At 36.4% G+C, this 27,198-nt stretch overlaps 1 protein-coding gene across 6 annotated transcripts in view; it reads left to right on the top strand.

Annotated features, from left to right (window-relative positions):
- Positions 1–26,502, top strand: part of NUP62CL (nucleoporin 62 C-terminal like) — a 102,769-nt gene extending 76,267 nt beyond the window's left edge. For 4 of the 6 annotated variants that reach the window (XR_011463205.1, XR_011463208.1, XR_011463206.1 and 1 more), the window contains one exon: positions 24,816–24,883. Coding sequence is in view for 2 of the 6 variants with exons in the window: in XM_070365864.1 (XP_070221965.1) it covers positions 24,816–24,904 (89 nt within the window). In the remaining 4 variants the exon portion in view is untranslated. Of the gene's footprint in view, positions 1–24,815 lie in introns of all 6 variants that reach the window. The other 2 variants (XM_070365865.1, XM_070365864.1) reach the window with 2 other exon arrangements.
- The last annotated feature ends 696 nt before the right edge of the window (positions 26,503–27,198 follow it).

Raw genomic sequence — 27,198 nt, 5'->3', positions numbered from 1 at the left:
CTTCCCGAACGGGATCAAACCTACATCTCTTACATCTCTAGCATTGGCAGGCTGGTAGCACCTCCTGGGAAGCCCATCATTATAAATATAGTAGAAAGCAAATGCACACATTTATTAATAATAGAAACCAAGATTTTCACTAAAAGATAAAGCAGAAATAAGATATTTTTCTTCCATATTTTGTTATAAATTTGAATTGCAAACATCAGTATGAATTACTGTTCCCTTTTTCTATACATGGAAAGGGCCAAGAAACAATGATATACCCTGATAGCAGCGAACACATCTAGCACCTTGATCTTGGTTTCTAGATACCATTACCATTAAAATGAACCAAGGCTTCTTAAAGAAATATCTGATCTCAGGTCTTACACAGGGAAACTACAGGATGAGTTTGGCACTTTTTATGCCAGAAAACAAAGATTATTCAAAAACTAATGAGATAGTCAGGACACGAGATGGTGCTTTAATGGGCTTCTACTGGCCAAATCAGGTTTCAACATTAAAAAAGAATAATGGCAGTGATGTATTATAATACACTGAAGGAGAAAAACCTCATGAGACTACAGTGAAATTCCCAAAAAGACAGAGACAGAGAGAGAAATGGGAGATGCAGTGAAGAATCTTTATAGAAGCATGGAAGCTAATAATTATAGAAGGAATGATTGTACAGCTAATAATTGTAGAAGAAATAGAGAACGACCATTTAAAACATTTTCAAACGAATACTTTCATTAAGGTTTCCATGATGTTGAATACCCTACCTCATTTATATTTAAACTGTCAGTCATTTCTTGGCCAAAAATATATATATATATACAGATAGGAAATGGATCAAATATGGATTACAAGTTACTGAGTGATTTTTAACTTTATTTAGGTATAGTTTATATACTCAATTTATATGCAGTCATTTTAATTGTACAATTTAATGAGAAAGTTACCATTTTGTAGCCCTGGCTTATCGATTGATTCTGGCAAGGGTCATCGAGGAATGCTAAAACCACTTAGTAATGCTAAAACTCTACCCATTATTTAAAAATTACAAAGGAGAAAATGTACCTTTGCAACAGTGCTATCTGACAAGTACCACTTTCATCAAGTGATCAAATTTAATATCACTAGTATTGCAATGAATTGACATTGTGTGCGTCTTGATCTGACGTGAGAAGTGCATAATATCCCATATGTAATATTCTTATTAAAAATGTTTAACCTGAATCTAATGATAAGAAGATAATCAGACATTCTATGGATAATATATTCTGAAAGATAATTGACTTCAACTCTTGAAAAATCAGTCATGGGTATCTAGAAAATTCAAAACAAAAAAAAATTAAGGGGATTGTTATAGATTAAAAGAGATATAACAATCAAGTCTACCATGTTAACTTTGATTAGATACTGGATCAAAGCCAAGAAGACATTATTTAGAACATTTAGGGAAACTGAGTATGAACTGCACATTAAATATTAAGGGATTTTTTATTTTCCTATGTATGTTATTATGGTTATGCAAGAAAATATTTTTACTCTTAGAAGCTGCATGCTACATTTAGAGAATAAAATTAGCTGCATGCTAATTTTATTTCAAGTGGTTCAACCAAAATCATTTGTGAAGAGAAAAAGATGGAGAAATTTGTGGCAAAATGGTAACAGTGGGTTAACCTAGGGAAAAGGTATTTAAATTTGTGACTTTTACTACTCTCTCAGCTTTTCAATAGATTTAAAATAAAAACTGGTTGGAAATGATTGTCATAGACCTTTGCCTAAATATGGAATATATTGAGATGTCAGTAATTGAGACAAATGGGAGCTAGTTAACCAATTTACTATTGGTAAAATAAATAGCTAGTTAACTATTTTTAAAGATGTGGTATGAAAATAATACAGATCTTCTTTGGCTTTATATATTCCTCATTCTCTGCATTACTAGAGGTCATCAACCATGAACTTCTGTTTCTTTCCCTTCCAAATATACCTATATCATCATCATCCATGTTTACTTCCTTCTTTCCTGTGTTAAAAGAAAAAATGTCCTATTTTATTCTAAACTATGGTTTGAATCATCAGAGGGAGGTTAAATTCTATATTGCTTTAGTTTGTGGTTCAGCTGGTAAAGAATCCACCTGCAATGTGGAGACCTGGGTTCAATCCCTGGGTTGGGAAGATCCACCAGAGAAGGGAAAGGCTACCCACTCCAGTATTCTGGCCTGGAGAATTCCATGGAGTGTACAGTCCATGGGGTCGCAAAGAGTAGGATACGACTGAGCGATTTTCGCTTTAGTATTAATTACCTGATGGGGAGAGGTTTCTGAATCAGATAGATATGGATTCAAGTCAAGGGATGTGTGTGTGTGCATTCTCAGTCGTGTCCAGCTCTTTGTGACCCTATGGACTGTAACCTGCCGGGCTCCTCTGTCCATGAGATTTTCCAGGCAAGAATACTGAAATGGGTTGCTATTTCCTACTCCAGGGGAATCTTCCCAACCCAGGGATTGAACCCCCATCTCTTGCATCTCCTGCATTGGTAGGCAGATTCTTTACCACTATGCCACCTGGAAGCCCTCAAGTCAAGGTATTACCACTTAAAAGTTGTGTGACCTTAATTGTAACTCAGTTTCTCTGAGTCCGTTTCCTCATTTTAAAAATGAGTAATATTTACCTTTTAGGGCTTTTGTAAGGATTAAAAGAAGCAACATTGACGTTTCCTTAAGCAGTGCCTGTTCTATGATTGGTGGTCGGTAAATGATAGCGGCAGAACTGGTTGTCAGAGTTTGCTGTGGGTGGAGATGGGTTGGGGGAGAAAGACAAAAAGGGTCATATGGTTCAAAAGGTAGCTATTAAATTGAGTCTAGAGAAGTCAGTTCCACACATTATCATTGAAAACCACTTACCTAGAGAAGTGGTTAAGAACAGCTGTGATGTGGAAGCCTGTTGGTGGCTAGAGAACACTGAGGAATGAGATCACACAAAGTTTGACTCAGTTGTATTCCTGTCTGTTGCATATTTTCCTACAGTGAACAATGCTTGGATAGAGTTGGGGGGATGTCAAAATGTAATTAGGTAAAGAAAGATTATAATGATTTTTTTTTCTCTTGGCTGGGATCCTCTTTGTCATAAATGAAATCTCAAGGCTCTCAGCCACTGTTTTCCTACTAATAAAATTAAGGTTGTTAGTGCTACCAAGAATGTACTGTATTATGTAAATGAAGGTAATGTGGTTCAGAGAGGTTAAACGACTTCCCTAAGAACACACAGTTAATTAGTGGCAGAGCTCAGACCAGAATAATAATCAGAATAGTATTCTTTCTACTGGTATGCTCTTAAAACAATTCTAATGTGGGCATCACTGGATATAAAAACAAATCCCAATCATTTACTTAACAGTAGAGGACATGGGTTTTCAAAATATAATGGTAGTACTTGGGTAGGATGTAAATTCTAGTGGTCTGGGTAAAGCTTCAGTCAACACAGTAAAAAGGTAAGACAATAGAGAGTAACGATTACTTGGAGTTACTTTTCTGCTAAAATTGAGTTGAGCTGAAGAGGCAACGAGAGCTCATACAGGTTCTCAAATGAGATGGAGAGGCCATGATAATGGGAAAAAGCCTAGAGATTCTTGATACTGTGGGACCCTTTTTTCTGTTCCCACAAGAAACCTTTCTTTTTCTTTTTTTTTTTTTTTTTCCAATTTTATTTTATTTTTAAACTTTACATAATTGTATTAGTTTTGCCAAATATCAAAATGAATCATATCAGGAAAAGACTTGATCAGGGAATGGAGAGTGGCAGGATTTAATTATGCTAAGAGGGTTTTTTTTTTTTTTTGGTGGTGGTGGTTTATTTTCCTTCTTAATAATTAATGGCATCATGTCTGCTGAAATGGTCTGTGGACTGAGAAATTTTAAGGTTAAACTTTTCAATGAATCTCTTTATTCACATCCAAATAACAGTTTTTTTAAAACCCAAAACATATGTTATTTTAACAATAGAAATTTTAATGGAATTTAGAAAGATGGTGACAATAACCCTGTATACGAGACAGCAAAAGAGACACTGATGTATAGAACAGTCTTTTGGACTCTGTGGGAGAGGGAGAGGGTGGGATGATTTGGGAGAATGGCATTGAAACATGTATAATATCATATATGAAACGAGTCGCCAGTCCAGGTTTGATGCACAATACTGGATGCTTGGGGCTGGTGCACTGGGACAACCCAGAGGGATGGTATGGGGAGGGAGGTGGGAGGAGGATTCAGGATGGGGAACACATGTATACCTGTGGCGGATTCATTTTGATATATGGCAAAACCAATACAATATTGTAAAGTAAAAAAATAAAATTAAATTAGAAATTTTAAAAATTGTAAAGAGAAATCTCTAACTGGCAGTTTTTTCTAAAAAAATATTTTAAAGCTGAAATCTATATTGAAACATTTCTGGGAAATATTTTTATGATTTGGTATCTTTAATGACAGTACAGAATTTTTTCCTGCTATGAAACATAACTGTTGTGCTATATATTTAACTTAAAAATCAGCTTATCTTTAAAAGTGATTTGAAAATCACACATTACACTTTATATATGTTAAAATATTATACTGTCCAGTCAACTTTTCAATATCCATGAGTAAGTAGAGAACTAGGCCCCTTTCTTCCTCTAAATTACATAGAACTTCACTGATGGAACCAAACCAGGAAGAGGTAAGTATAAGAGTTTTGAGTGAGAGAGTGGCTTCCCAGGTGGCTCAGTGGTAAAGAACCCACCTGCTCAGTGCAGAAGACACAGGTGACGCAAGTTTGATCCCTGGGTCAGGAAGATCCTTTGGATGAGGAAATGGCACCCACTCCAGTATTCTTGCCTGGAAAATCCCATGGACAGAGGAGCCTGGCAGGCTACAGTCTATGAGACGCAAATAGTCGGACACAACTGAGTGACTGAGCACACTGAACATATATGCTGCTATTGTTGTTCAGTTGCAAAGTAGTGTCTGACTCTTTGCAACCACATGAACTGCAGCATGCCAGGCTTCCCTGTCCTTCACTATCTCCTGGAATTTGCTCTAACTCATGCCCATTGAGTCGGTGATGCCATCCAATCATTTTGTCCTCTGTCGTCCCCTTCTCCTCTTGCCCTCAATCTTTCCCAGCATCAGGGTCTTTTCCAATGAGTTGGCTCTTCTCATCAGGTGGCCAGAGTATTGGAGGTTCAGCTTTAGCATCAGTCCTTCCACTGAATATTCAGGGTTGATTTCCTTTAGGTTTGACTGGTTTGATTTCCTTGCCATCCAGGAGACTCTAAAGAGTCTTCTCCAGCACCATAGTTTGAAAGCTTCAATTCTTCAGCACTCAGCCTTCTTTATGGTTCAACTCTCAGATCGTACAGGACTACTGGAAAAACCATAGATTTGACTAGATGGACCTTTGTCAGCAAAGGGATGTCTCTGCGTTTTAATACACTGTCTGGTTTTGTCATAACTTTTCTTCCAATTTTTTCAAATTTTATATTTATCTATTTTAGAAACATTTTCTATGTCTCTTTTCCCCATGATTAATATAGCTAACTGAAAATTAATAGTAACTATAGTCAAATACTGGTTCCCTCTCTTGTCTTTCTCTTTGTGCAAACTTATGTCATTATTTCAAGATTGGCTTGATGGCAGTGCTGCAGTCACACATCTGTCTTCTCAATTGGCAGTCACTGAAACTGCAGCAGCTCCAGCTCTGCTGGGACCACTTATGACAGGGTTGGCAATCAATCTGAGCCAACTTGTTATTCATTTTAAATGTATGAAGCTACTTCTTTTAGAGCAGGGAGGTAGGGCTGAAGGTTAGGTGTTTTGTATTTCTTCATTTAATCAACCTTGTCTTGTCTGTTAATATTTATCAAACACCATAATAAAGAGACAGGCAGTGGAAAATCTTATGCTTGTCATTATTTGAAAGTTCCTTGAGTATTTTGATGGCATTTGCTTCTTTCATGAAGTGTCCCAGAGCTTTATGATGATAATAAGTGACTAAAACATATTTTACCCATAATCATTGTAGTCTCTCATGGATTACCCCATAATTATTTAATAGTTGCTCACAACATTTAGATTACTATTTATGACAGAAAGAGAAGAATCCTTAGAGTAACTAAAATGCCATGAGTTTTGTGATATTTCTCCAATATAGTTTATTAGCACTGATCTGTGAACACCTTAATTATTTATTTTTGACATAAAACATATTTGGTCATCTAGCATGATTCTACTAACTTGCATAAAATACCCTCAGGATCATTTTAGAGAAGCAGCTTTTTGTGATATGTCATAATCATACTTCACTTTTACCCAGTGTTAGCAGTTATTGTTTGAGAGATTATTTTAAATTGGATTTTTCAGGTCAGGGCATGTTTTTATCTTTTTTAAAAAACTGAGGTATATTTGACATGGAGCATTATATTAGTTTCAGATGTACCACATGATTCAATATTTGTACACATTACCAAATGATCACCACGACGTCTAGTTAACATCCGTCTCCTTACATAATTACCAAAACATTTTTTTCTTGAGATGAAAACTTTTAAGATCTACTCTCTTAGCGACTTTCAAATATGCAATACAGTATTAGTAACTATCCTGGAGAAGGAAATGGCAACGCATTCCAGTATTCTTGCCTGGAAAATCCCATGAACAGAGAAGCCTGGTGGGCTACAGACCATGGGCTCGCAGAGTTGGATGTGACTGAGCACTCATGCATACACACATTAACTATAGTTACCGTGCTGTATTTTTAAAGAAGCTTTGGCCCAGATAAGAAATGGTTAAAAAAATTTTTATTAATTACTTTTAGCCCTTTCATATCTGAAGCGTATCTAATGCTGAGATACCAAAAGACACCTTTGAATTTCAATCAAAGTGTCTTTTTCCTATTTCATCTTCTAGAGCAGAATCTGATTTACAGACTGAGCTGGTTTCTTTTACCTCTTTTTCTGAAATTCCTTGGGAAATCTTTGTGACACATTGGTTGATCGATGAGATCATCTCTTGTGTTCTGGAGTATAATGTTCCACTTCAGATACTTCAGAGGTGAAAGCTCTTGATCTGTCAGAGATGTGGCAACAACACAAAGACTCATTTTAAAGGTCTCTTTAAGCTCAACAGACAGCTACTTACTTGCCTGTTCCCATTGCCTATTAATTGAAAGGTATTTTATATCTTTCCATTGTTTAATGAGCTACCCACTCATCTCTGTTCCCCATTACAGACAAAATAGATTTATTGTCACACGATTTCTCCTTGATCCTGAAGAATTTCTTGTAGGTTAGATTAGAGTACTAAGATTAAAAATGATCAAGTCTTTAGCTCCTGTTAGCAAAGAATGCATGATGGTTAACATTCTCAGAGCTCCTCTTCCCAAACTTCTTTTCTATATGTAAATCCAGATTTGAAATGCACTCAATACATCTGCAAAATTAGATTTCCACTAATCCTCCTTGTGTACATTTTGTGCCCAAGTGAATTTCCTCAAGCTGGAGCGTTTCCCCAGATGAATTATATGTAACATCATTTAAATCACTCCCAAATAGTAGAATTTATATTGTTTGTGAGATATACAGATTTTTGTCCAAAGCAATTTTCTTCCCGTTAGTGACTAAAAACTATAAATATACTGGAGCCTTGCTATAATGCAGTTTAGGGGCCCACACTCTATGGCTACCTCATCTATGAGGTACTTTATCTATATAGTACTTTATCTATAAAGTGGACTGATAGTATTTCACCAATGAAATTTCCCCAGTTGGAGTTTAGATAGGACTGCCCTATTTTGAGCACTTCACTATGTGAAGGAATAACAAATAATGTTATGTTGTGGTGCCAGTTAGTACATTTTATTTAAAATTTTCATAGCATTTGACATACAGATGCATTGTAATAGATAAAGCATTATTAGATGGGAGTCTGAAGATATGAGTCCTGTTACCAATTTTCATTACTTTTGGCTTTTGGGAAGCCACTGAGTATTCTGGAGTTTTTAGTTATTCTCTTCATCCTAAGCTATTGTGGGAACCAAATAAGGTAATATGCTTAGGCATTTTGCTCAAGTGCTGTATAATGGAACGTGTTCTTTTAGATGCAAGTCAAAACCACAGAGTAGTGATTCTCAATACAAAGCACCTACTATGTGTCAAGGTGTTCTCTTAAATCGGTGTAGGAGATATAAATATCAATGGCATGCATCTCTGCCTTGAAAAGTTTCAAAGTGCAAGTGTGGGGTCAGTAAAGAAAGAGAAACCTATCTTCTGTTGGTTTCCTAGAAGAGCTAGAATTTGAAGTGAGACTTGAAGATTAAATAACATTTCAACAGGTCTGAGGACCACTTCAAGTGTAATAATTCTACTATCTTTCTCCCACCCTGGCCTCCAAGAATTCACAATACCTTTACCATCTTTTGTTTTTATTCCTTTCCTTGAAACATATTTTTTATTAATTTTGAGTAAGCAGTAGTGCTATATACAAGCAGACTGTGTTATCATCATCACCTTAATGTATCAATGATAAGATCAAGATGATAAGATCAACTCATGGCAGAGTTGAGAGCTTTGTACGTCCCTATAAACACTCTTCTTTCCATCAGGCCATAGTTAGCACTAAGAATTCAAGTGTGTTTATTCTGAGTGTTACTTTAGTTTCAATAACCTGGGAATCTTCTTAAAAGTACCAATGACAAGTAGGAGGATAGTGTTCTCTCTCTCTTTTTCTCCCTCCTTCCCTCTTTCTTCCTCTCTCCCTCCACCTCTCTTCCTCTTCCTACCTCCTTCTTTTTGAATGAGAAATAAACCTTAATTAGGTTAAGCTCCTGAGATTTCAAGTTTGCTTTTAAACAGCAGCCTAACCTAGTATATACTACAGTAACTAAAAACCTTTAAATGTGCCTTTGGCTTAGCAATCGTACAGCAGTGAAGAAACCCATATTGGAAGCTGAAAAGATGGCCAACCATCCTAAGCAGTGAGAATAAATTTGTTAAAGCAGTTTGTTGCCTCACAAAAATTTGGGGTCATATTATGTGCCTAATCAGCAGGCACTTCTAGAAGAAGTTGGGACTCAAAATCTTATTTGTGTGGCTTAGTCTTTTACACTAATGAAATTTTTACTGAGGTAATTGTGGATTCACATATAACATAAGAAATAATATAGGTAATAAAGAAATAATGTAGAGTTCCTATTTCTTGTTACCTAGTTTTCGCCAGTGGTAACATCTTACAAAACTGTAGTACTATATCACAACTGGGATATTAATATCAGTAAAATCTGTCTTGTTCAAATTTCCAGTTTTACTTGTGCGTGTGTGTGTTTAGTCATAAACAAGTTTATATCCACAACCATAGTCAAAAATGCAGAATAATTCTATCACCACAAGAATTCCTCATATTCCCCTTTTATTGCCACACCCACCTCTAATCCCCCTAATCGCTGCTCCCCAGTTCTTGGCAACCACTAATCTAGTCTCCCTTTCTAAAATTTTGCCATTTTATAATACTATATAAAATGAAATCATATAGCATGTAAAATTTCGGGGCTGGATTTTTATCATTCAGCTTAGTTCCCCAGAGATTCATCTAAATTGCTATGAATATTAATATCAATGATTTGATCCTTTTAGTTGCTCAGTACTTTTCCATGGTTTGGATGTACTACAATTTGCTTACACATTCACCTGTTATAGTACATCTTAGATGTTCTCAGTTTGGGGCTACTTATGAGTAAAGCTTCTATGAATGTTTATGTACAGAGTCTTATGTGAACATAAGTTTTTATTTCTCTGGGATAGATGCTCAAGAGTGCAGTTGCTAGGTCATGTGGTAGTTGAGTGTTTAATTTTATAACAAACTGTTACACTGTTTTCCAGAGAGACTGTACCATTTTTTACATGCCCACCAGTGATGTACAAGTGATCTAATTTGTCTGTGTCCTAAACATTTGGTACTTTCACTATTTTTTTTTCATTTTAGCCATTCTGATAGATGTGTAGTGATATCATTGAAATTTTAATTTGCATTTTCCTGATGACTAATGATGTTGAACATCTTTTTCATGGGCTTATTTGTCATGAGCATATCCTTTTTGATGAAATGTCAGTTTTCATCTTTTGTCCATTTTCTAATTGGATTTTTAAAAATTCATTGCAGTTGTTATTTGTAATGACATAGAACATATAGCAACCCAAATATCCATCAATAGGAGCATGCATAAATAAGTTGATGTTATATTTGTTCAGTGGGATATTGTACAAGTATTTAAAAATTCACATGAACAAACTTGACTTACATCAACATAGGTTAATTTTAAAAACATAATGTGTGAAATGTGCGAGTTGAAGAATTATGTGTAGAATATATCTATTGTATCAAATATAAAAGTCTTCTGAATCACATTGTGTAATTTTTATGAAGATATATATATTCAGCAAAATATAGTACCATTGCTGGCAATATTTAACCACAAATTCAAGTCTGTGATTATGGCAGGAAAGGTAAGAAGTATATGGTATGATTGTGGGAAGTTACACAAAGGGCATCGTTGCTAGCTGGAATCTCATTTTATTAAAAACAGGAAAAGAAATAAAGTTATCAGGGTAAGATAAAATAAACCTTTATGTGGCATATAGCCATATTTATTATATCATTATTTTTCTACTATGTGTCATTAAAATATTTTAAAATAAGAAAGCACTTTTTAAAAATAATAAATTAATACCAATATGTAACAATATATTTCAACTTTATATGTTTATTTATTTAGAACATTATGAAGCTTGATTAGATGATTAATTTGGTTACTGAGAATTATATATTGTTGGTTACTATTTTTTTAAACTTTTTATCTTGTATTGGGATATAGCTGATTAACAATGTTGTGATAGTTTCAGGTAAACAGCAAAGGGACTCAGCCATATATATACATGTATCCTGCTGCTGCTGCTGCTAATTCACTTCAGTCGTGTCTGACTGTGTGTGACCCCACAGACGGAAGCCCACCAGGCTCCCCCGTCCCTGGGATTCTCCAGGCAAGAACACTGGAGTGGGTTGCCATTTCCTTCTCCAATGCATGAAAGTGAAAAGTGAAAGGGAAGTCGCTCAGTTGTGTCTGACTCTTAGCAACCCCATGGACTGCAGCCTACCAGGCTCCTCCCTCCATGGGATTTTCCAGGCAAGAGTACTGGAGTGGGGTGCCATTGCCTTCTCTGATATATGTATCCATTCTCCCCCAAATCCCCTTCCCATCCAGGCTGCCATATAACATTGAGCAAAGTTCCATGTGCTATACAGTAGGTCCTTGTTGGTTATCCCTAACTGGATTTTTTAACTGTTGTTTTGAGAGGTTATTGTGTATTCCAGCTACTACTAGTCGTTTGCTAGCTATGTGGTTTGCAGATATTTTCTCCTACTCTGTAGCTTGTCTATTCTTAACAGAGTTGTTCATAGGACAAAAATTTTACAATTAAGTCCAGTTTATCAGTTTTTCCTTTTATGAATCATGCTTTTGGTGTCAAGTCTAAGAGCTTTTTGTGTAGTCCTATATCCCACCCCCCCATTTTCTACTGTTTTTTTCCTACAAGTTTTATTGTTTTATATTTTACCTTTAAGGCTATGATCCTTTTTGAGTTAATTTTTGTATAAGATGAGAGGTTTAGATCAACTTTTTTTCCCTTTATGGAAAATTTTCCCTTATCAAATTGTTTCCTAGAATCACTGTTCCATAGATCTATGTCTTTCCCTCCACCAATGCCACACTCTCTTCATTAATGTAGCTATATACTAAGCCTTAATATCTTGGAGACTGATATCTCCCACTTTATTTTTCTCCATCAAGGTTGTTTTTGCTATTTTAATTTCTTTGCATTTCTATAAAAGTTTGCTGGGCTGTGATTTGATAGGGATTACATTAAATTTATATCATTATGAGCTACCAGGGGCTTCCTTGGTGGCTCAGATGGTAAAGAACCGCCTGCAATGCAGGAGACCCGAGTTCTTTCCCTGGGTTGGGAAGATCCCCTGGAGGAGGGCATGAAAACCCACTCTAGTATTCTTGCCTGGAGAATCTCCATGGACAGAGGAGCCTGGTGGGCTACAGTCCATAGGGTCACAAAGAGTCAGGGACAACTGAGCAACTAAGCACACACACATTAAATTTATAGATCAGTTTGAGGGGAAATGGACATCTTTCCCATGTAGAGTCTTCTCATGCATGAACATAGTATGTCTAAATATTTATTTAGGTCTTCTGTGATTTCTTTTATCAGCATTTTATAATTTTCAGCACTCACATCATATATATGTTTTGGTTTTGTTAGACTTACACTTAAGTGTTTCATTTTATTTGTAGTGATTATAAATGATATTGTGTTTTAAATTCTGGTTTCCACAGGTTCATTTTTACTACATAAAATCACAATTTTTAATGTTGATCTTGTATGCTTGCTGAATTCACTTCTTAGATCTAAGAGTTTGATTTGGGGAGTTTTGTTTTTTGTTTTTGATTCTTTGGGATTTCTACAGAGGTAGTTACATCATCTGCAAAAGGACGGTTTTCTTTCTTTCTTCCAATTGGTATGCTATTTCTTTCTTTTTGTTACATTGCACTGGCTAGAGCTTCAGTACCATGTTGAATAAGAGTGATGAGAGCAAACATTTTTGCCTTGCCTCTGAGTTTAGTCTTTCACTAGAAGTATATGATTTTAGCTATATGTTTTTTAATAGATGCTTTTTATTTTTTTTTCATGTTTTAACTCTGATTTAATACCCTTTTAATACAGAGTTTGATCTGAAGGTAAAGATCACAAATCAGTTTCCACAAAATTAAATTCTAAAATACTGGTTCAATTCTTCTAAATCAATCTTTTGTTCTTGTGTTCTAATAGATGCTTTTTAAATCAAATTGAGTTAATTCCACTCTTTTCCTGACTTCTTTTTAATCACTAATTTTTATCATTCATGAATATTGGATTTTGTCAATGCTTTTTCTACACCAATTGATATAATCATATGATTTTTCTTCTTTAACTTATTGATATGGTGGATTACATTGACACATTCTTTAAAAATATTTATTTGGCTGTATCAGATCTCAGTTGCAGTACACAGGATCTCTGTTGGGGTCCAGAACATGCAGGTTCAGCAGTTGCCGTGTGTGGGCTTGGCTGCCTCTGCAACATGTAGGGTCTTAGTTCCCTGACCAGAGATCAAACTTGCATCCTTACATTGCAAGGCAGATTCTTAACCACTGAACAACTGGGGAAGTCCCTACATTGACATGGTTTTAAACATCAAATGAATCAGCCTTACATTTACGGAATAAATTCTACTTGGTCCTAGTTTTTAGTTCCTTTTTTATATTATTGGATTTGGTTTGCTAGAATTTCTTGAGGATCTTTAAGTGTTTGAGAGATTTAAAAAATTTTATTTTACATTGGAATATATTTGGAATATAACATTGGAATATTACATTGGAATATAACATTTACAATGTTGTATTAGGTTCGGGTGTACAGCAAAGTGATTCAGTTATATATATCCATATATCCATTCTTCTTCAGATTATTTTCCCATATAGGTTACTACAGAGTATTGAGTAGAGTTCCCTGTGTTATACATAGGTCTTTGTTGATGATCTGTCTTTTATATAGTAGTGTGTATATCTTAATCCCAACCTCTTAATTTATCCCCCTCCATCTCTCTGCTGCGGAGAAGGCAATGGCACCCCACTCCAGTACTCTTGCTTGGAAAATCCCGTGGACGGAGGAGCCTGGTAGGCTGAAGTCCATGGGGTCGCTAAGAGTCAGACGAGACTGAGCGACTTCACTTTCACCTTTCACTTTCATGCATTGGAGAAGGAAATGGCAACCCACTCCAGTGTTCTTGCCTGGAGAATCCCAGGGACGGGGGAGCCTGGTGGGCTGCCGTCTATGGGGTCGCACAGAGTCAGATACGACTGAAGTGGCTTAGCAGCAGCAGCAGCAGAGAGATGTTGATCTGTAGTTTTCTCCTTTTTTATACTGTCATTTCTAGTTTTGTTATTAGGGTAATACTGGCTTCTATTTTTAGAAGCATTTATGAGCTGTTCTTGATTCTTCTTTAGGTATTTAGTATAATTCTCCAGTGAAACCATCTGGGCCTGGATATTTCTTTTGGGAAAGCTTTTTACATACAAAGTCAATTTATTTAATGCTTCTAGGTCTATTCAGATTAGCTTGGTTGAATTTTCATAATCTGTGGTTATTATAATTTGTGGTACACTTCTGCTAGGTCATTTAATTTATAAGCATAAAGTTGTTCATAGGATTTTTATCCTTTTATTGGCTGCAGGGTCTGTAGTGATATACCCTGTTTTATTTCTATATTGGTGATTTGTGTTCTCTAATTTATTTTTCTCTATTTTGGTAAAGGTTTATCAATTTTACTGATATTTTTTTGTGAAGAATTAAGCTGCTTGTTTCATTGCTTTTACTCAGTAGTGTTCCTGGTTTCAATTTCATTGATAACTGGTCTTATCTTCATTATTTCCTTCCTTTTGCTTGCTTTGGGTTCATTTTGCTCTTTTTCAGTTTTCTGGAATTAGGAAGTTAGATTTTTATTTGCAACCTCTCCTTGTTACTAAAAGAATTCTCTTCTAAGGCTTTCCTGATAATCAGCATTTTTGAAACCTCAGTTGTCATCTCTAACCATCAGTTTCACTAATGTTTCTCTGACTATCTGTTCTGAAGCTTCATGTTAACAAATATCTGCACATAAGATATCCCATGGCACCTCAAATTAAACTTATATAAAACTAAATTCATTATCTTCACTCTCTCCTGGGCCTCCCAGGTCTGTAACTCCTTCTACTTTTCTTTTTTTTCAGTTGATTGCTGCTATTTATTCAGGACTTAAGGTAGGCTGAATAAATTTCATTCAGTTGAATCAGTTCAGTTGCTCAGTCATGTCCTACTCTTTACGACCCCATGGACTGCAGTGTGCCACTCTTCCCTGTCCATTGCCAACTCTCTGAGCTTGCTCAAACTCATGTCCATTGAGTCAATGATGCCATCCAGCCATCTCATCCTCTGTCGTCCCCTTCTCCTCCCACCTTCAATCTTTCCCAGCATCAGGGTCTTTTCCAGTGAGTCAGTTCTTTACATCATGTGGCCAAAGTATTGAAGTTTCAGCTTCAGCATCAGTCCTTCCAATGAACACCCAGGACTGATATCCTTTAGGATGGACTGGTTAGATCTCCTTGTAGTCCAAGGGACTCTCAAGAGTCTTCTCCAACACCACACTTAAAAGCATCTATTCTTTGGTGCTCAGCTGTCTTTATAGTCCAACTCTCACATCCATCCATGACTACTGGAAAAACCATAGCTTCAACTAGATGGACCTTTGTTGGCAAAGTCATGTCTCTGCTTTTTAATATGCTGTCTAGGTTGGTCATAGCTTTTCTTCCAAGGGGCAAGTGTCTTTAATTTCATGGCTGCAGTCACCATCTGCAGTGATTTTGGAGCCCCCCAAAATAAAGTCTCTGACTGTTTCCATTGTTTCCCCACCTATTTACCATGAAGTGATGGGACTCTACGCCATGATCTTAGTTTTCTGAATGTTGAGCTTTAAGCCAACTTTTTTTCACTCTCCTCTTTCACTTTCATCAAGAGGCCATTTAGTTCTTCTTCACTTTCTGCCATCAGGGTGGTGTCATCTGCATATCTGAGGTTATTGATATTTCTCCCGGCAATCTTGATTCCAGCTTGTGCTTCATCCAGCCCAGTATTTCTCATGATGTACTCTGTATATAAGTTAAATAAGCACGGTGTCAATATACAGCCTTGACGTACTCCTTTCCCAATTTGGAACCAGTCTGTTGTTCCATGTCCAGTTCTAACTGTTAGTTCTTCACCTGCATACAGATTTCTCAGGAGGCAGGTTAGGTGGTCTAGTATTCCCATCTCTTTAAGAATTTTCCACAGTTTATTGTGATCCACACAGTCAAAGGCTTTGGCATAATCAATAAAGCAGAAGTAGATGTTTTTCTGGAACTATCTTGTTTTTTTGGTGATCCAACAGATGTTGGCAATTTGATCTCTGGCTCTTCTGCCTTTTCTAAATCCAGCTTGAACATCTCGAAGTTCATGGTTCACATACTGTTGAAGCCTGGCTTTGAGAATTTTGAGCATTACTTTGCTAGCGTGTGAGATGAGTGCAATTGTGCGGTAGTTTGAACACTCTTTGGCATTGCCTTTCTTTGGGATTGGAATGAAAACTGACCTTTTCCAGTCCTATGGGCACTGCTGAGTTTTCCAAATTTGCTGGCATATTGAGTGCAGCACTTTCACAGCATCATTGTTTAGAATTTGAAATAGGTCAACTGGTTTCCATCACCTCCACTAGCTTTGTTCATAGTGATGCTTCCTAAGACTCACTTGACTTCACATTCCAGGATGTGTGGCTCTTGGTGAGTGATCACGCTGTCATAGTTATCTGGGTCATGGAGATCTTTTTTGTATAGTTTTTCTGTGTATTCTTGCCACCTCTTCTTAATATCTTCTGCTTCTGTTAGGTCCATACCATTTCTCTCCTTTATTGTGCCCATCTTTGCATAAAATGTTCCCTTGGTACCTCTAATTCTCTTGAAGAGATCTCTAGTCTTTCCCATTCTATTTTTCCTCTATATCTTTGCATTGATAACTGAGGAAGGCTTTCTCATCTCTCCTTGCTATTCTTTGGAACTCTGCATTCAAATGGGTATATCTTTCATTTTCTCCTTTGCCTTTAGTGTCTCTTCTTTTCTCAGCTATTTGTAAGGCCTTCTCAGACAACCATTTTGCCATTTTGCATTTCTTTTTCTTGGGGATGGTCTTGATCACTGCCTCCTGTATAATGTCATGAATGTCCATCCATAGTTCTTCAGGTACTCCGTTTATCAGATCTAACTCCTTGAATCTATCTATCACTTCTACTGTATAATCATGAGGGATATGATTTAGGTCATACCTGGATGGTCCAGTGGTCTTACCCACTTTCTTCAATTTAAGTCTGAATTTGACAATAAGGAGTTCATGATCTGAGCCACACTCAGCTCCCAGTCTTGTTTTTCCTGACTGTATAGAGCTTCATGTTTGGCTGAAGAGAATATAATCAATCTGATTTCCTTATTGACCATCTGGTGATGTCCATGTGTGGATTCATCTCTTTTGTTGTTGGAAGACAGTGTTTTTTATGACCAATGAATTCTCTTGGCAAAACTGTGTTTGCCTTTGCCCTGCTTCATTTTGTACTCCAAGCCCAAATTTTCTTGTTACTCCAGGTATCTCTTGACTTCCTACTTTTGCATTCCAGTCCCGTATAATGAAAAGGACATCCTTTTTTGATTTAGTTCTAGAAGGTCTTGTAGGTCTTCATAGAACCATTCAGCTTCAGCTTCTTCAATATTACTGGTTAGGGCATAGACTTGGATTTAGTATTGATATTCAGCAATGAGTAAACCTATGTTTCTTGTGTCTCCTGCACTGGCAGGCAGATTCTTTACTGCTCAGCCACCAGGGAAGCCCATTGATGATTATACTTTTTAAATAGCTCTTGAATCTTTTCTTTTAAGTAGATTTCTGTTACTGCCTTATTTAGGGTCTTCTTCATCTCCTACATTAAAAATAGAGCAGTTTTATTAGGTTTATGAAAAATATCAGCCCTTTGTCCACATCACATTTCCCATTCCCTGGAAACATATTCATTGTTTTAGCTGTTTTTTAAAAAAGAAACATTTCTACATCTGTAAAAACTGTATATACTATTACTTTGTAGTTTTTCCATTTTAGGCCTTCTTTTTACCACACCCATTTCTTTCTCTCTATCCATGTGTAATATATTATTAATAAAATATGAATGCAATATACAATTTTATATATATATATATAATTATGCAATACATATAATATATGTGGGGCTTCCCTGGTGGCTCTAATGGTAAAGAATCTGTCTGCAATGCAGGATACCCCAGTTCAATTCCTGGGTTGGGAAGATGGCAACCCACTAGAGTATTCTTGCCTGGAGAATTCCATGGACAGAGGATCCTGGTGGGCTGCAATCCAGGTGGTCACAAAGAGTCAGACACGACTGAGCGACTAACACCACCTTTCATAATATGTATACCACCATGGGTATATGGCGTTTATATTTTATATACACACACACACACACACACACACACATATATATATATCCCCTCCCGCCGCCCCCCATCCCACCTTTCTGCTACTGCTACTACTGCTAAGTCACTTCCGTCATGTCCCACCTTTCTAGATGATCACAAAGTACCAGGCTGGGCTCCCTGTGTTATACAGCAGCTTCCCACTAGTTACCTGTTTTACACATGATAGTATACACATGTAAATGCTAGTTTCTCAGTTGATCTTACCTTCTCCTCCTTCCCCCACTGTGTCCACATGTCTGTTCTCTATGTCTCCATCTCTATTTCTGGCCTGCAAATAGGTTCATCAGTAGTATTTTTCTAGATTCCATATGTATACATTAATATATGGTATTTGTTTTTCTAACTTACTTCGCTCTGTATTACAGGGTCTAAGTTCATCCACCTCACTACGACTGATTCACATTCATTCCTTTTTATGACTGAGTAATATTCCATTGTATATATGTACCACATCTTCTTTATCCATTCATCTGTCAATGAACTTCTGGGTTGCTTCCGTGTCCTAACTGTTGTAAATAGTTCAGCACCGCTTTAAATTACCTTTTCCTGCTAATTCCAAATCCTTTCTAGGGTTCAGATGTTACAGTTCTCAAAATTTTGTTCTTGTCTACTTTATTACATCTTTGTCCTTGTGGTTTTGTGCTTTTATGTTTTTCTTCTTTTTTTTTTAATCTCCTTACTGCCATTTCACAAGTGTTTTGGAATGCAGCAGCAATAAATGCATGTTTACGTCTTTAATTAGTCTTTTATTGGTCTCATTTTCCCAGTGTTACCCCAATCCGATTCACTTTTACACAACTGCCAGATTGATTTTGATATAATGATACTCTCTGCTAATCATGTCTTCAGTACTTCCCATTGCTCTATATTTTTTATTTGCATAATATACAGAGTGCCATGTATAATCTAGCCCCTACCTATTTTTCAGCCTCATCTTTTGTTTGCAGCATTACTTTTCCAAATTGAAGTAGAGTTTATTTACAATATTGTGTTAGTTTCAGGAATACAGCATATGATTCAGCTATCTTGCAGGTTATGTTCCATTATAGGTTATTACAAAATATTGAGTATGGTTTCCTGTGCTATGCAGTAAATCCTCGCTGCTTAACTGTTTTATGTATAGTGGATTGTATCTGTTAGTCTCATACCCATAATTTGTCCCTCCTTTCCTTTCCACTTTGGTAACCATAAGTTTGTTTTCTGTGTTTGTGAGTAATATTTATGGTTTTGCAAACACTCAGTTTTTGTTTATCCATATTTTTAGATATTTAGTTGATTCTCCCAGCATACCCCACCCCATCATTGTCTGCCTGGTAATTGCTCCCATGTCAGATCATCTCTTCTATGAAGCCTTCCTTGACTCCTGTTTTTAATAGCTTGTTCTATATACAATAATGTCAGCATTTATCATACACTGTTGTAGTTATTTATTCACATATTTACCTTCATTACTGGGATTTGAGCTTCTTGATGATAGAGGTTATATTTAGTTATTTCTCTATCTTCAGAACTTAGCATTGTCTGAGATGAACTTGAGCTTCCCTGGTAGCTCAGACAGTAAAGCGTCTGCCTGCAGTGCAGGAGACCTGGGTTCAATCCTTGGGTCAGGAAGATCCCCCTGAAGAAGGAAATGGCAAGCCATCCCAGTACTCTTGCCTGGAAAATTCCATGGATGGAGGAGCCTGGTAGGCTACAGTCCATGGGATCGCAAAGAGTCAGACATGACTGAGCAACTTCACTGGTTCACTGGAGATGAACTTGCGGGCCAGTATATATGTTTTTAATTTATTTGTCCCCTGGTATTTACACTGCACACTGTACTCAGTCTTTGATCGTAAAACAGATACAGAGGTAACAGACATGTGTACATGAATATTATTCCATGTTATTAAATAGTCTACATTTTAATGGTTGTTAAATTTTACATTATAAGGATACACTATTATTTAACTAGTACCTGTTGTTACATATTAGTTAATGTTTCTAGCTTTTTGCTTTTTTAAATTGTGCTTCAGTGAGCCCCAATGTAGGTAAATTTTAGGATATATCCATGGTTATTGGACGTAGATAAAGTTCTTAGAAGTTAAAATGCTGAATTAGGAGTAATATTTGTTTTAAAGGCTTTTGATTTAGGGTTCTTTCCAAGTAAGGTGCCCTAATTATATTTTCAACACCAATTCATTGTTGTTGTTCAGTCACTAAGTCGAGTCCTACTCTTTGTGACCCCATGAACTGCAGCATGCCAGGCTTCCCTGTCCTTCACTATCTCCCAGAATTTGCTCAAACTCATATCCACTGAATCAATGATACTATTCAACTGTCTCATCCTCTGTTGTCCACTTCTCCTCCTGCCTTCAAACTCTCCCAGCATCAGGGTCTTTTCCAGTGAGTCAGTTCTTCACATCAGGTGGCCAAAGTAATGGAGCTTCAGCTTCAGCATTAGTCCTTCCAATAAATATTCAGGGTTGAATTCCTTTAGGATTGACTGGTTTTATTGCCTTGCTGTCCAAGGGACTCTCTCAATAGTCTTCTCCAGCATCATAATTCAAAAGCATCAATTCTTTGGTGCTCAGCCTTGTTTGTGGTCCAACTCTCACATCCATACAATTCATTAGGTACCCATTTTTCTGCACCTGAAAGCATCATCACTACCACCATCATCATTGTTATCATTCCTTGCTCAAAGTTATAGATGAAAATAATATTTCCCTTGTTTAATTTACATTCCTGTCATTAATGAGGTTGAGTCTTTTAAAAATGTTTATAAACAATTTCCTAGGAAACTTCATTTCCTAAGTTGCCTATTTGTGTCTTTTGATCATTTTTTGTCAGATTATTTTTTCCTTTAATACCTCAATTGTTTTTCTAAAAGGAGAATAAGAGGTATACTATAGTAATGTTTATGAGAATACTTTGCTTCTGTTGATAGTGAATTTAATAGCATCTATGACACACCCTTATGGCAGAAAGTGAAGAGGAACTAAAAAGCCTCTTGATGAAAGTGAAAGAGGAGAGTGAAAAAGTTGGCTTAAAGCTCAACATTCAGAAAACGAAGATCATGGCATCTGGTCCCATCACTTCATGGCAAATAGATGGGGAAACAGTGAAAACAGTGTCAGACTTTATTTTGGGGGGCTCCAAAATCATTTCAGATGGTGATTGCAGCCATGAAATTAAACGACGCTTACTCCTTGGAAGAAAAGTTATGACCAACCTAGATAGCATATTCAAAAGCAGAGACATTATTTTGCCAACAAAGGTCCGTCTAGTCAAGGCTATGGTTTTTCCAGTGGTCATATATGGATGTGAGAGTTGGACTGTGAAGAAAGCTGAGTGCCAAAGAATTGATGCTTTTGAACTGTGGTGTTGGAGAAGACTTGAGAGTCCCTTGAACTGCAAGGAAATCCAACCAGTCCATTCTAAAGGAGATCACCCCTGGGTGTTCTTTGGAATGAATGATGCTAAATCTGAAACTCCAGTACTTTGGCCACCTCATGCGAAGAGTTGACTCATTGGAAAAGGCTCTGATGCTGGGAGGGATTGGGGGCAGGAGGAGAAGGGGACGACAGAGGATGAGATGGCTGGATGGCATCACCAACTTGATGGACGTGAGTTTGAGTGAACTCTGGGAGTTGGTGATGGACAGGGAGGCCTGGCATGCTGTGATTCATGGAGTCACAAAGAGTCAGACACAACTGAGTGACTGAACTGAACTGAACTAATATTTATAGGTATAACTTAAAAGTAATTACAGTAGAAGGCTATGCTTGTGTTTAATGACCAAATTGCTAATTTTCATAAATTTCTGTGAAAATCTTGCAATCTTTATCTGACATATTTGCAAGTAGACTAAGTAAGGTAAAGAAAACGTCTGTCCCTAAACAGAATGGAGCTAGCTGGAAGCAGTTTTACCAGAACCTTTTTGGGGGAAGTCATTTTTAAGAAATGTTTTAAACACACAAATATACTGTCTTAAACAATAGCTGTTTGAAGGCCTGTGCAATAGGCCTGTGCAAACATCACACCATCCACTTTTAGAACATTTCCATTACCTCTAAAAGTTCTCTCTAGCTTGTTTGTTGTTAATCCCCATTCCTACTCTGAACCCTAGGCAGCTACTTATTTACTTTGTCTTTATTGATTTGCCTTTTCTGGAGAGTTTAATTAAATGGAATCATATTATATATGGCCTTTTCTGTCTGACCTAATGTTTTCCAGGTTCATCTGTGTTGTAACATATCTCTGCATTGTATTCCTCTTCATTGCTGTGTAGTAGTCCAGTGTATGGACATATCATATCTTGTTTATCCATTCATCAGTTGTTTGACGTTTGTGTTTTGTCTTCCAAATATAATTTTAGCTCTTTAGGTTTAACCAGTAGTCCACCTTGTTCACAGTTAGAGGTAGGAATTCAACTTCATTTCCATGTAGACATGCAGTTGTACTCGTATTATCTGTTGAAGACTATGCTTCCCCCATTGAATTATCTTGGCACCTTTGTTAAAAATGAATTGACAATAAATATAAGATTTTTTCTGGACATTTTTTCTGTTCCATTGATCTCTGTGGCTATCCTATGATAATACCATACTGTCTTGATTACCGTTGCTTTGTAATAAGTTTTAAAAGTGGGTGATATAATTCCTGTAATTTATTATTCTATTTCAGATTATTTTAGCTGTTTTGGGTCCTTTGTCTTTCCATGTAAATTTTAAAGCTTGTTTATTTCTACAAAAAATAGCCCGCTGGAATTTTCATAGGCATTGCATTGAATTTGTAGATCAATTAGTGGAGAATTGACATCTTAAAACTATTGAGTCTTTCAGTCCATGAATATGGACTATCTTTTCATTTTTTTAGATCTTCTTAGTTTCTCTTAGCAGTGATTTATAGTTTTTATTGTACAAGTCTTATAGTTCATTTGCTGTTTATTCCTAAATTTATCTTTAGTTTATTTATTCCTGAGTATTTTAATTCTTTTTTATGCTCTTGTGAATGGAGTTGTTTTATTAATTTCAATTTCATATTGTTCAGTACAGTTCCTTTGTAAATAATGGCAAATGTGTATGGTGTATTTCCCATCAAATTTCAACTATTACTAGCATTTTACTTCTAGTATATCATATAATTTAATAGGCCTGCAGCAGTAAAAGAATCTGCCTGCAATGCAGGAGACACAGGAGACTCAGGTTTGATCCCCGGGTTGAAAAGATCCCCTGGAGGAGGAAGCAGCTACCCACTCCAGTGTTCTTGCCTGGGAAATCCCATGGGCAGAAGCGCCTGGTGGGCTACAGTCTATAGAATCACAAAGAGTTGGACACCACTGTAGTGGCTTAGCATGCACATGTGCAGGGACTAATCACTGATGCATATCATGGGACCATTACTCTGGGCGGTTAAGTGCCTAGGTGCAGTTTTTGCCCTTAAAGAATGACACTTCTGAAAAATATGAAGTATGTTAATACAGAAATAGTCTTGAGAATTCAATTTGAAAACATGACAAAATATTTATGGTAAAGCTTTCTTAATAATGCTGACTTGTGTTTCTCAACATTTCATTGATTTTTAAAAATGTTTATAAATTTACTCCTTTGCATTTAATATATATCAATCAGCAAATTAAGTAGATTGTGCTTATGTTGACACTTCTGGCCTCAAGTTAATGATTTGTTGTAGTGCTCATTTGTGCTTTTATCACATTGAAAAATGTTATTTAGGGGGAAAAATTGCACCCTGCAGTTTGTTATTTCAACAGAAAGGAGATGTTTTTTGCCAGACTGTTTTCCTACCCTTTCAGTAGACAACCATCATTTAAATCACTTGTTCTTAAAAGATGTGATCTTATAGTGCCTGTATGTCATAAGATAAAATGAGATATTATACTTCAAAAACTCTGTAACATCTGTTCTTTTCCAGTTGGCTGAAGAAAAAGTATAGTGCTCTACATTTTTTAGTTTTTCTCTTGTAAAATTTTTCTTAAATTTTTGGGCCCAGTTATTGCTTATCAGCCAGTGAGCATTAATGAACACTAAAACAAATGACCACATTTATTTATGCACATTAATTAAAAAACTCAGATTATCACACTTACTTCAACAGCTTATTTTTACTACAGAAAATTACTGTTTTATATTGTAAAACTAATGGTATTTTGTGTTGCTCTGCTCTGAGCAAATTTAAGGACCACCAAGTTAAATTAATCATTAAAATGAAATAGAAATATGAAGCTACTCAGTGTACTAATTTGCTTATAGGCAACAAAGATCTACACATTCAATTTCATGGCAATCCTGTATGGCACTTTTAGGCTGTAATGAGTAAAAAGCAGTTAACACTTCTCTTCAGCAAAACATAAATATCAGGATAGACCATAATTTCCATGAAAGCTAGGGAGAGAAAATCAAGAACACTCTTGTCCAGTAGTTTCCTACCAGATAGACACATGTTTTTCTCATCTTTTAATACTTAACACTATTAAAATTGACATGTAAAGTTTTATCAATCATATGTTGAAGAGAGAATTAAGTTATTATGTTCCTGGGATATTTCTACCTGTGAGTAATGTTGTGTGCCTTTTCCCCTTATAGACATGCTGCAGAGGAAGGTAGAAGAGGTAACACAAATTCTAGAGGATCATCGTTGGGAAGAATACAACGTCAAGATGGCTTTTGATTAAATGACCCTATTTTGAGCATGTTGTTTTTGGATTATACATTACCTTCAAATTTTGATGGTGTTCATTAGAATAGTATTTACAGCTACTATTCCCTCTTTGGTACAATAAAGTATGCATGCATTTTTTCCACTTAAATATTGTGCTGTTTGAAAATGATACTGTAGTTTGGCTTTTAGTATTAGCAAATCAAAACTTTATCAGCTCTTCTGTCTAGGCAGCAACCTCTTTGATGTTGACCCTGTGTGTCTAATTCGTGGCTTACTCTCCCAGATTCCATGTCTTACTGCCAGTACACATTGTCCTTTTCACTCCAGCCAGATCATAGAGAAATGTTTGCCAAAAAATAGATGCCAGCCAGTCTTTACTGGGTGCTTGTTAACATTCAGCATATAGTGTTAGCTACTGTGAAGTCTCTCTCCTCAAAGGCACTTACTGTCTCCTTTGAGATACAATTAATACAATTAATTTTCTATATGAAAATAGTATACACAATACAAGAAAGTGTGTTATGAATTACAGAAAGTATGCTATAGAAATTCAGAGAAGTGGGACTTTCCTAGTGATCCAATGGCTCAGTCTCTGTACTCCCAATGCAAGGGGCCCTGGTTTGATCCCTGGTCAGGGAACTAGATCCCACATACTACAGCTAAGTTCACATGCCACAACTAAAGAGTTCATGTGCCACAATTGGAAGTCCTTGCATGCCACAACTAAAGACTCTGCCTGCCTTAACTAAGACCCAGCTCAGCCAAATAAATAAATAAATAAAAATATTAAAAGAATTTCAGAGAAGGGAGGAAAAGTTAGAGTGGATTTAGGGCTTGAATTAGGCTATTTTTAAAGGGTATGGTTCAGGCAGTTTATTTTTAATGTGCAAATTATCTGGCATTTTACTTGATTTTAGCATGTGATTAATACTTGTGGGGTTTATGTATTTATTTGTTTTTCAAGAAAAAGCCTTGTTCTTAGCTTCTGATTTCTTGTGTTTTGTGTTTTACCTAAGTCATAAATAAAGGCAATGCTCTGAAAAATAAACTACTTAAAAAGTTTTTGAGTGACTAGTGCTAGTTGCTTGTCATTACTGTGCTGAATTTCTGTTGTACTGACTGAACATGACCATCCTGAAGGAGACATATTATGGAAAGAAAATATTTTTGAAATGAGTATTAGCGATTTACATCACCTTATGAGGAAGCCAAATATCAATACTTACATGGCCTCTTTTTTTTCCTACCCACACTTCTCAAAGTAGCAGCTTCTAATCAGATAAGTTTTTATTACCTCTCAAAGTTATAGAATATGAAAATTCAGAGGCCATTTAATTTTATGGATGATTTCTGTAGGTATACAGCTTTTGAGTATAATCTTGAGTAATCTTTAATGTTTGAGTACAATATTATTACTACTGTACCCTAGATAAAGAGATTTTCTGTATTTTTTTGGTGATTCAACTCTTGTAGTCTGTGAATACATTGTTTCACATTCAGGAAAGAGAACATAATATATAGAAGAAAACACTGGGTTTATTCTTGTCCCTGCTTGATTAACTGGACAGATACTTTCATTTGGAGAATTATCTTTTGTCTACAACATAATAGAGTTGGACCATATGAAAGTTTTCTCAACTGGAATAAACTAGTTTCCACTTCTCTCAAGTTTTGTGGTTCCTTTATATCTTTTCACTACCAGTACATGCTTACTATAAAACTTCCTCAGTAAAATAAGGAGGGGGCTATAGTTTTCCTGTTGACTTTGCATTGAGAGGTCTAATATTTTTTTTCTAGGACATAAAAGAGGCAAGTGAATGGCAAGTGACTTCTAAATCAGTGCAGTTACACTGTAAGTTTACTGGTGGATCTCTGTACTGTTTGGAGCCTTGGACTAATTTGTCTTTAAGGCTTCTGACTGTGGTTCTAACATGTATCTAAAAGACGTGGCTTCCCTGATAGCTCTGTTGGTAAAGAATCTGCCTGCAGTGCATGAGACCCCGGTTCGATTCCTGGGTTGGGAAGATCCCTTGGAGAAGGGATAGGCTACCCACTCCAGTATTCTCGGGCTTCCCTGTGGCTCAGCTGGTAAAGAATCCAATCCTGCAATGCAGGAGACCTGGATTCGATCCCTGGGTTGGAAAGCTCCCCTGGAGAAGGGAAAGGCTACCCTACCCACTCCAGTATTCTGGCCTAGAGAATTCTGTGGACTGTATAATCCATGGGGTCGCAATGAGTCGGACATGACTGAGTGACTTATACTTTCACTTTTTCACTGACTGTGGTTCTAACGTGTCTAAAAGATGT

Source organism: Bos mutus, chromosome X (genome assembly GCF_027580195.1).
Source record: "Bos mutus isolate GX-2022 chromosome X, NWIPB_WYAK_1.1, whole genome shotgun sequence".
NCBI lineage: Eukaryota > Metazoa > Chordata > Mammalia > Artiodactyla > Bovidae > Bos > Bos mutus.
Note: the sequence above shows the minus strand (reverse complement) of the source record. Positions and strands in the feature narration are given on the sequence as shown.